The sequence below is a fragment of the Scyliorhinus torazame genome, chromosome 10, assembly GCF_047496885.1.
Source record: "Scyliorhinus torazame isolate Kashiwa2021f chromosome 10, sScyTor2.1, whole genome shotgun sequence".
Lineage (NCBI taxonomy): Eukaryota > Metazoa > Chordata > Chondrichthyes > Carcharhiniformes > Scyliorhinidae > Scyliorhinus > Scyliorhinus torazame.
In genome coordinates this window covers 57911234-57921645 of record NC_092716.1, presented here as the reverse complement: position 1 = coordinate 57921645, position 10412 = coordinate 57911234, and the positions used below count along the sequence as shown (strand labels likewise).

General features: G+C 48.0%; 1 protein-coding gene across 1 annotated transcript in view; it reads left to right on the top strand.

The window, feature by feature from the left end:
* Nucleotides 1–2386: 2386 nt before the first annotated feature.
* The window catches only part of LOC140384820 (ninjurin-1-like), a 66928-nt gene continuing 58902 nt past the window's right edge, over nucleotides 2387–10412 (top strand). The window contains exon 1 of the mRNA XM_072466791.1: nucleotides 2387–2592. Within this exon, the coding sequence (XP_072322892.1) occupies nucleotides 2476–2592 (117 nt within the window). The 5' untranslated portion in view covers nucleotides 2387–2475. The remainder of the gene's footprint in view (nucleotides 2593–10412) is intronic.

Genomic DNA, 10412 nt, shown 5'->3' with positions numbered 1-10412 from the left:
TCGCCACCAGCACTGCGGGTCTCTCAACGACAGATCAAGGCACCCGATCATCTAAATTTGTAACCTTCTCTGTAATTTTATATATGTATATAGTTTTTCACCACCCCCGCTGGACTCATTCTTAACAGGGGGTGAATGTGGTAGTCACCACTGTTGTATTATATTGTATATATGGGTGATAGGGTAAGGCCCCTGTACTACAGGTGCAGGGGTAGATCCCTGCCTGCTGGTTCCACCCAGGAGGCGGGGTATAAATGTGTGTGCTCTCCGAACAGCAGCCATTTTGTAAGCTGCTGTAGGAGGCCACACATCTCTGTGTAATAAAGCCTTGATTACATTCTACTCTCATCTCATCATAATTGATAGTGCATCAGCGCCTCAGCTGCTCATCGCTACCAAGGGGGAGCAATTTTTAAATGCTCCCTCAGCACTCACTCCCAGTCAAGCCATTAGGATGGCATCGCGGAGGCCTGGTGCTGGATTATCCCCCGACGGATGCTCCGTCTTGCCGGCAGCCTGGGGTTTCCCAACGGGGTGGGGCTGCCCCACAATGGAAACCCCATTGACCAGCCGCTGTAACGGAGAATCCCGCCGACAGGGCAAAATTGAACTGTGGCGCGATGGGGCAGAGAATCCAGCCCCTGATTTTCATTTTGAGGATGCCGGCCTGGCCAGATCTCTCGACACAATGGATGAGAGGCGGGACACCTTGTTCCCCTTAGGGGGTCAGAGAACCAGCAGCAGAGTCAGCAATGCCACCTGGGAGACAGTGGCAGCTGCAGTGAATGTGGGCAGCATGACCAGGAGACCGTGGTTCAATGTAGGAAAAAGATAAACAACCTCCAAAGAACCACAAGGGTAAGTTAGCATATTTCTCCTGGTATCAGTCCCACCTGCTACCTTTCAATTTTCCAAACCCCTATGCTGCCCAATCCACTGGCTGCCACCTTGCACCCTCTCAAGATCCGATCTCCAAGCTCATTCCTCAGAGCCCCCTGGCACACCGCAATCATACCCCATCAATGTCTAGGTGCGCTGCCCACACATACCACCTGGTATCGAGCCCCTGACCAATCAAGCATGCAGCTCACAAAGCCCTCTCCTTGTCCCCGCAGAAGATAGCCAATAATAAGAGGGAAAGGGCGAAGACAGGGGTGGCGGGATGCCAGAGATCCGAGCACTATGAGAAAAGGACGCTGGAGATCACAAGAAGAGAGCAGTGACTGGCAGCGAGGTTGGCCTGCGCCAGAGAAGTGAAGATCCACTGTCCCTGCATCCAAATGACCTGTTCCAAGTGAGTTGTTGATGTTCCACTAAATGATCCTTCCCTTTCATTGAACCCATGCCCATTGTCTTGCAGGATCACCATCTGGGTCGCCATACAGTTCAATTGGTACTGGCAAATTCCTGAGGGAAGCGTTTGCCTTTTTGCATACTGGTAGTTATTCCCCTATGGTGGACTTAAGGGCTTAGCCTGACCCTGCCTTCACCTGAAGCCCACAGTCATATATTCCCAACAGAGGTAACTGGATACTGATTTTGGCCAGAAACTCTGATCAACTTTCCCTTCCCTGAAGCACAGTTCTGAATTATAGAGCGTCTACCAGTCCCAGGATGAGATAAAATAATTAATCAACTGACTTGTGATCTAACCTGGCAATCTCTGAGCATTCAGGGCTCAGTTACTTACTTGGAATACATGTTAAGCCATTGAGAAAGCCTCCAATATGATCGTTATTAGCTCACCCATAGTTATAAGATCGTCCCTGCTTACAGAATAAATCTGGTTCCTGAAAACTCCTCACTGAGCTTAAATCAATTCAGAAACATTCAAAATAACACAGTTTTCACAAAAAGGCTATTTATCAAACTTCAAATTGCTTGGGAAGGAGGATGGGACAAAAGTATGTGCCACTGTTATCATTATGAAAATGATACAAAAATCACCAAGAGAGTACATTTGAATGTATTTAAATATTGTTACTGGCTACATTTGTAAAGGAACGGAGATAGATTTGTCAAAAAAATTTCCTGAGAACACCAAGTCTTTACATTTGTAGTTAATTTGATATTCGTCATGTCTAATAAATATGTAAATAAAAGCTAATAACAGAAAGCAAAGAACACAAAAAAAAGTGTAAGTGGCAGCTAAAAGCTTTCAACAGCTTGTATGAATCAGCAACTCTAGAGCTTTCATTCACTGTGATTGCAAAAGAGAAACTCCACACCATGATGCATAAAGAGACTACCAGAATTACAGCACATTCATATCTTGTATTTACTGCCACTAATACAATGAATGGTAAGCACGGCTTAAAGTTCCTGAAATGGACACGAGCCATAAAGCATGTTGTTTTCACTACTGTTAGCAGCTGGTTATAAAAATTCCAGAAGGATTTAGAAATTGAGTGTGCATCCATAAAACCTCATGCTTCCTTATGATTTTCTGATAGGACGTTTTTTCATAAGAGCAAGATGAGCACCTTAATTTGGAGAAATATGCACCGTAATTCCCCCTACGATGGTAGCGATACATCCACTGATGAGGAGCCTCTCTTTCGGCAAAACTCCAATGAAGAAAGCAGAATAAATGTGAGTATATATTACAATAGGAATTCTAAAACAGTTTTTTGTAATGCTTCTGTAGAGCATGAAACAACTTTAATAGTTTATGAAGTAGAAAAAAAATCAGAGTTGCATTCCAGGAGTGTGACAATATCAAAATCATTGTGCGTAACAATTGTGATGGATGTTTATGAAGTCGAGCTAGAAATCCAAGTCAGTTGAGCATGAATGCAAGTACACATGGATGCATCTTCACAGACGTTGTCCCACATCAATAAACCTACCAGAATAAAATCTCTGATTTGTGTTTTCTCTATACATTAGAGAAATTGCTTAAAGGGCAAATCAGAATGCATGTCGTAAGTGCATGGCTCATCTGAATTTCAGCAGGTCACGGAGATAATTTGCTCTGATCCCTTCAGCAACATTCTGCTTTTGTGTTTCTCTGGTAGGAGCTCTGAAGGTTTTATCGTGGGTTTCTGCATTACAATCTGTCGCAGGTTGCAATTGAAATATGACATTTTTTCTGAATAGCTGCTGCACATCTGATGTATGTCTGAATTGGTCAACCTGTAAACAGCAGATGAAGGTGGAAAAGGAGTGTTGCTCGTTGGAGGAGCAGATTTAGATTTATTCAGCTCCTAATAGTACTACAACTATTGAAATGGTGCACATTTCCTCTACGCGCAAGCCTTTTGATGCATATTGAAATATGTATGTGTCATATACAACTGTATTTCCTGTTAAAATCTGGACCCTGTTTATGCAGTCGTTACTCTAGAACTGAAATAGATTTTAAAATACGTAAAAGAAATTTAACAAAACATTTTACTCACTCTTTCAGAGTTTTATAAAACTATTTTTGCCCATACTGAGGAAGTTATTCAATCCAGAAAATTAGATCAATTATTTGCAAGCTCTCTTCAGTAGAATGCTTGTAAGGATACTTTTCATGACCATGCAGTTGTAACTCATTGCTTGGCTTTGAATGGAGATAATCAGATAGATTTCTGCTCCTAGCACCCATGAGGGTTGGTAATCAAATGGGTAGGAAGCGTTAGTGCTGCCTGTCAGTAGATGTACTGGGCTAAATTTGCCGCAGGCTTTGGACTTTGAATGTGGGTCCCGAGACCACACTTAGCAGCAGCGAGCCTGGCTATGCAATCATCTGGGAGATGGCTTCCAAATTGGCTACCTATGTTCTCACTATCCTGTTGAGGACACCCGGTGGGTTTCCAATGCTGCAGGCTCAATCACAGGGCCAGCACCTCTGGAGAATGGAACTGTTGGTCCACGGGTGCAATCTTCCCTCCCTGTGGCCCCTTATTGGAGTATGCAGCCACTGTCTCAGATGGTCATGTGGCCTGCTGCAGGGTGGCTGCCTCCATTGAGCTGCCAGCCTCATCATGCAGTAGGGGAGGCCCACTCTGCCAGCAGTAAAATGGTAAGGAGTGCGCAAAATCTCACCTAATTAGGGCCGAAAGAATGTTCACTAGCAGCCCACCTTTGTGGCATATGAAGCTGATTCAATTCCCAACCTGGCAGTGGGAACTATCTTACCACTATTTTCTTGGGATCCACCTGCCTCCAAACCTGCCTATGTGAGGCCGGGAAAAATCAGCCCTCAGTTATAATTTTAATTGGGCAATGGTGTAGGCTGTACAGTATTAAGAGACAGAACGACATATCACTGGATTGTATCAGAATGATGTATTTGTATGTTAGTTTGCAGTTTTCTTCCAAATGAGTAGGAAAAAGCTGCTACTCTTCCATGCTTACAGTCATTGTTTCATAATGACAGTATGAACATCCATTTGAGAAACACCCAACGTGCTGATCGTTACATTGCCTGAAGCAATGCAGTAGCTGGAATTTGTTACATTTCCAACTTCAGGCTATAAAAGACCTCCTTGACTACCTTACCCTTATGGTTCAGGTTGATTGAAAGTTTGGACTCTTCTCTCTTTCATCAAGTACTGTACCCAAAAAGGACATAGCGACCATGGACTTCCATTTTAATCCTGCCCTGGAGGAGTATATCACCTCTATTGGTGGTACATTCATCCACTTCACGAGGCTTTTAGAAAGGTCATGTTTTTTCTACTTTGCTCTCTTTCCCAACAGCATCACACTCTCTAAATCATGATTCCTTGTTATGTGCCCAAGAAAGTTATTAGTTGAGCACTTCAACCTACAGTAAGCAACAGCAAGCCACTGCAGTACCTTGCCAAGCATAACCATGGACCAACACAAGTCAAACAAAAATTTCAGACACAGACACATATTCAGAATATTCAGAAGCATGCTGCTCAGAGTTCATATCCATAGAGTCGATCAAGGCAAAAATAGAATACACTTGGCCCATTTTCCACTTCTCAACTGAATCCTGATTTAAGTCATTTATTTCTGGGGAGCATTGAAATGGCTGTCAAGTGAATGGTCTTGGCAGGTCTTCATGCAGAAGGTGGCATGTCCTCTTTGGTGAAATGCAGTCTTCTCATGCAGTGCTCCTCACTAAGGGCGTCAAAATATTTGCAAATTCTTTGGGGCAGTCGGACACATCCACATCAACAATGCTGACTGATCCTTCTTTCCTTCCTGTTTCTTGTCCTTTTCCAAAGCAAGTTGGCAACAAGGGAATTGGCAACATTAAGAATCCGACAGTTGTAACTCAGAACCACTTACATTGTGCTGGCGAAATAATTTACTCTCCGGTCGTTGAAAGCAGTTAGCTCTATTCAGGTGGAAAGCCAAAGCAAAAATCTACAAAACCTCTGTGAATTTTAGAATGTCTCTTGCAAGTTTTTTAGCTGCAGGTTCCCAAGTTCAGAATGTTCACCAGCATTGGCTGATCCCTGAAAAGGTGATTTAAGTAATTGATTCTTACTCTTCATACAATGGCTCATGCAATAATAAGCTCCCAGCACCACAGATATCCCAGACCACAGACGATGTTCCAAAAGGAGATGCTGCTGTTTGTCAGGATTCTGGCTTTCTCCCACTGAGCTCTCTGATACAGGTGAGACCAGGATGTTCCAGAGCTCCCTCTACACAGTGCAGGCAGCAGACTGCCCTATCTCAGCAGACAGCTGACACCAGTCAAGGGAAACCTCTGACCCATGCCTCTGCCCACCCAGCTCCCATGCTCCCCTCACCGCCACCACACTCCCTTCCCCTCATCATCACCAACACCGCCCTGCCTCTCTCTGCATCTCATCTCCCTAACCCAAGCCACTCTGAATGTCTCTGCACCAGGCTGCATGGGTGAGGGGTACCTCCAGGTATGGGAGGGAAGCAGGGTCTCTCTGGTAAGTGAGTAACCTTTCTGCAGAGCTCATTCCTTTCTTGCTCCTCCGCACCCACATATCGCACCCACTCCCCCAAGAGGTTCTCGCATGCACCTTACTATTGTATAATCTTCGCTACTGTAAATTGTTTCTTGATTATCTCAGTTCCTTTGCAAGCAATCAAGCATTTAGATTTTTTTTATAGTTCATGGTATGTGAGCTAGGCCAGCATTTATTGCCCATCCTTGATTTGCCTTGGGAAGGTGGTGGTGAGCCATCTTCTTGAACCACTGCAGTCTGTGTGGTGAAGGTACAGCCATGGTACTATTCGGATGGGACAGTGACAGTGAAGAAATGGAGGTCTGGTTCCAAGTTATGATGATGCGTAGCTTGGAAGGGAACTTACAGCTGGTAATGTTCCCATGCATCTTGCAGATGACACAAAAGCTGGATGGGGGGGGGGGGGGGGGGGGGTGAGCAGTTGGGAGGATGTAGAGATGCTTCAGTGTGATTTCGACAAGTTGAGTCAGTGGGCAAATACATGGCAGATTCAGTGTAATGTGGATAAATGTGAGGTTTATCCACTTTGATAGCAACATCAGGAAGGCAGCTGGTTATCTAAATGGCTATAAATTGGGAGTGGGGAATGTGCAATGAGACCTGGGTGTCCTCGTACGCCAGTCACTGAATGTAAGCATGCAGGTGCAGCAGGTAGTGAAGAAGGCAAACAGTACGTTGGCCTTCATAGCGAGAGGATTTGTGTACAGGAGCAGGGATGTCTTGCTGCAATTATACAGGGCCGTGGTAAGACCACACCTGAAATACTGCCTGCAGTTTTGGTGTCCTTATCTGAGGAAGGATGTTCTTGCTACAGAGGAAGTGCAGCAAAGGTTTACCAGACTGGTTACTGGGATGGCGGGGCTAATGTATGAGGAGAGATTGAGTCAGTTAGGATAATATTTGCTGATGTTTAGAAAAAGGAGGGCGGATCTAGGAGCTTTTCACAGTAACTTAATTCTTGTGACAATAAAAAATATTATTATCTTATAGAAACCTATAAAATTCCAGCAGGACTAGACAGAGTAGATGCAGGAAGGATGTTCCCGATGGTGGGAGTGTCCAGAACCAGGGGGTTACAGTCTGAGCATACGGGGTAGATCATTTAGGACTGAAATGAAGAGAAATTTCTTCATCCAGAGAGTGGTGAGCCTGTGGAATTCGCTACCACACATATTAGGTGAAGCCAAAACAATTGCATGATTTCAAGAAAGATTTAGATGTGGCTCTTGGGGCTAAAGGGGTCAAAGGATATGGAGGGAAAGTGGAACAGGTTACTGAGTTGCATGATCAGCCTTGATCATAATGAATGGCGGAGCAGGTTTGAAGGGCCTACTCCTGCTCCTTATTTACTATGTCTTTGTCTTGTCCTTCTGGCTGGTAGAGACTTGTCGGTATAGAAGGTGTTCTGGAAAGAGTCTTAACAAATTGCTACGGGGAATATTATAGGTGGCACATAAGGCTGCCACTGTGTGCCAATGGTGGATGTTTAAACTGGCGGATAGTGTGCCACTCAAGTGGGCTTCTTTTGTCCAGGATCATGTTGGACTACTTAGTTTTGTTTGCTCTGCACTCAGCCAAGCAAGTGGAGAATAGTGTATCTCACAACTTACTTGCAACTTTTAGATCATGGACAGGCTTACTTGCTGCGTAATTCTCAGCCTCAGACTTACTCTTTTAGCCATAGTGTTTACATGGCTGGTCCAGTTCAGTTTCTGGCCAACATAAACGATTTGTGATATTGATTGAGATAATTAAGGAATGAATGTTAAGAAGAGATGGTTAGACCCTCTCCTGTTGGAAATGGTCATTGCCTGGCATTTGTGTGATGCAATTGTTATTTGCCATTTATCAGTCCAGGCCTGAATATTGTTCAGGTTTTGCTGCATGCAGGCACAGACTGTTTCAGTGTCTGAGAAGTTGTGCATGGTCCTGAATACCATCATCAGGGAATATCTAACCTTTTGATGGAGGGAAGGTCATTGATGGAATAGCTGATGATGGCTGTGTCTAAGATACTACCTTGAGGAACTCCTACAGCGGAGATGGGCTGAGGGGCTGAGATGATTGACCCCAAACAAACATAACCACTGTCCTTTGTGCTAGGTATGAATCCAATCAGTGGAGAATTTCCCCTGAGTCCCATTAACTTCAATTTTGCTGGAGTTCCTTGGTGCCACCCCCAGTTATATATTGCTTTGTTTCCAAGGTCAGTCATTCTCACCTGACCTTATGAATTCAACTCTTTTGTCCATGTTTGGACCAAGGTTGGAATGAGGTCAGGAGCTGAATGGTCCTGGTGGTATCCAACTGAGTATAAGTCAGGAAATTATTGTCAGCGGCATGTGATAGTACTGCCAGCAACACACCCATTTATTTACATATAATTGAAAGCAGATTGATAAGGTGGTAATTGGCTGGATTTGACTTGTCCTGTGTTTTGTGGACAGGCCATACATGGCCAATCTTCCACAATGTAATTCAAATAAAATGCTTTATTACTGTTAAACAAATACATATTTAAAGTATTACCACTGTAAATCATTTGTTGTCTTTCAAGTACTTTGCATGGCTTTATACTTGACAACCTGGGTTGTGAGCCCTGATTTTAATCTACTCCACCCTATTGCAATGCAGGTTAGATACCTGGGGCGAAATTCTCCCCCAACGGCGGGATGCCCGCCGACTGGCGCCAAAGCCGGCGCCAATCAGACGGGCATCGCGCCGGCAAAAAGGTGCGGAAGTCTCCGCATCTTTGGCGGCCTAGCCCCAACATTGAGGGGCTAGGCCGACGCCGGAGGGATTTCCGCCCCGCCAGCTGGCGGAAATGGTGTTTGTTGCCCCGCCAGCTGGCACGGAAATGCGGCGCATGCGCGGGAGCGTCAGCGGCCGCTGTCAGTTTCCCAGCGCATGCACGGGAGCGTCAGCGGCCGCTGTCAGTTTCCCAGCGCATGCGCGGGAGCGTCAGCGGCCGCTGTCAGTTTCCCGCGCATGCGCAGTGGGGAGAGTCTCTTCCGCCTCCGCCATGGTGGAGGCCGTAGCGGAGGCGGAAGGGAAAGAGTGCCCCCATGGCACAGGCCCGCCCGCGGATCGGTGGGCCCTGATCGCGGGCCAGGCCACCGTGGGGGCACCCCCTGGGGTCAGATCGCCCCGCGCCCCCCCCCCCCCAGGACCCTGGAGCCTGCCCACGCCGCCTGGTCCCGCCGGTAAATACCAGGTTTGATTTACGCCGGCGGGACAGGCAATTCCTGGGCGGGACTTCGGCCCATCCGGGCCGGAGAATCCAGCGGGGAGTCCCGCCAACCGGCGCGGCCGTTTCTAGCCCCCGCCCAATCTCCGGGAGCGGAGACTTCGGCGGGGGCGGGGGCGGGATTCACGGCGGCCAACGGCCATTCTCCGACCCGGCGGGGGGTCGGAGAATGACGCCCCTGGAGCGGGACTTTCCGCAAAACCATTGGTCGGAGGTGGGATCTTCTCGTCCCGCCTTTGTTAACGGGATTTCTTACTGAATGCACCCATCACTGCTGGTAAACACGTGGCGGGCATGCGCTGATCGGCAGGACTGGAAGATCCCGCCAGCATGAACTCCCGGAAAGTTCCAGTCCGGGTCTAGGTGCAGCATTTCCTCCACACCCATTTATCATTCATTGACTCACCCTGCCACTGATTCCTTACCCCCTGTCCTGATCGCAAGACCTAACTCGGAATGACCTGTCAGCTGACCTTCTGGCAGCCAGCCTCTTCCCAGCCGGAACAGGATGGTAACTGTTGTGATTCAAATGAGTCTCGGGCAAAGAAGGTTTCAATTAACTTTAACAGAAGTTATCTCGGGCGTCATTCTCCGACCCCCCGCCGGGTCGGAGAATGGCCGTTGGCCGCCGTGAATCCCGCCCCCGCCCCCGCCGAAGTCTCCGAAGGGAGAAAAGTCGGCGGGGCGTTAATGGCGCCGCTGCCGCGGAGAATGTCACGGGTCTGCGCAAGGCATCCGATTTTCGGCCTGCCGATATTCTCCCTTCCGGATGGGCCAAAGTCCCGTCGACGTGATGACCGTTCACGTCGACGTCAATCAAACCTCCTTTTCATCGGCGTGACCCGGTGCTCCAGGCTCATGCCGACCAGCGAGGAGGTGAGTGACGGCCTGGGGGGTTGGCTCTGGGCAGGAAATGGCGTGGCCGCAGACTGATTGCGTGAGGAGAGGTGTGTCTCGGCTTGTGTGTGTGTGCGGCGGGGGGGGGGGGGGGTGGTTAGAGTAGGCTGGGCTCCGGGGGAGTGCCGGGAGGGGGTCCGTGCCGGGGTGGAGGTTGGGGGTTGGGGGGGGTCCGTGCTGGGGTGGAGGTTGGGGGTTGGGGGGGGTCCGTGCTGGGGTGGAGGTTGGGGAGGGGGTCCGTGCCGGGGTGGAGGTTGGGGGGGGTCCGTGCCGGGGTGGAGGTTGGGGGGGGGGTCCGTGCTGGGGTGGAGGTTGGGGGGAGGTCTGTGCTGGGGTGAAGGTTGGGAGGGGGGGTT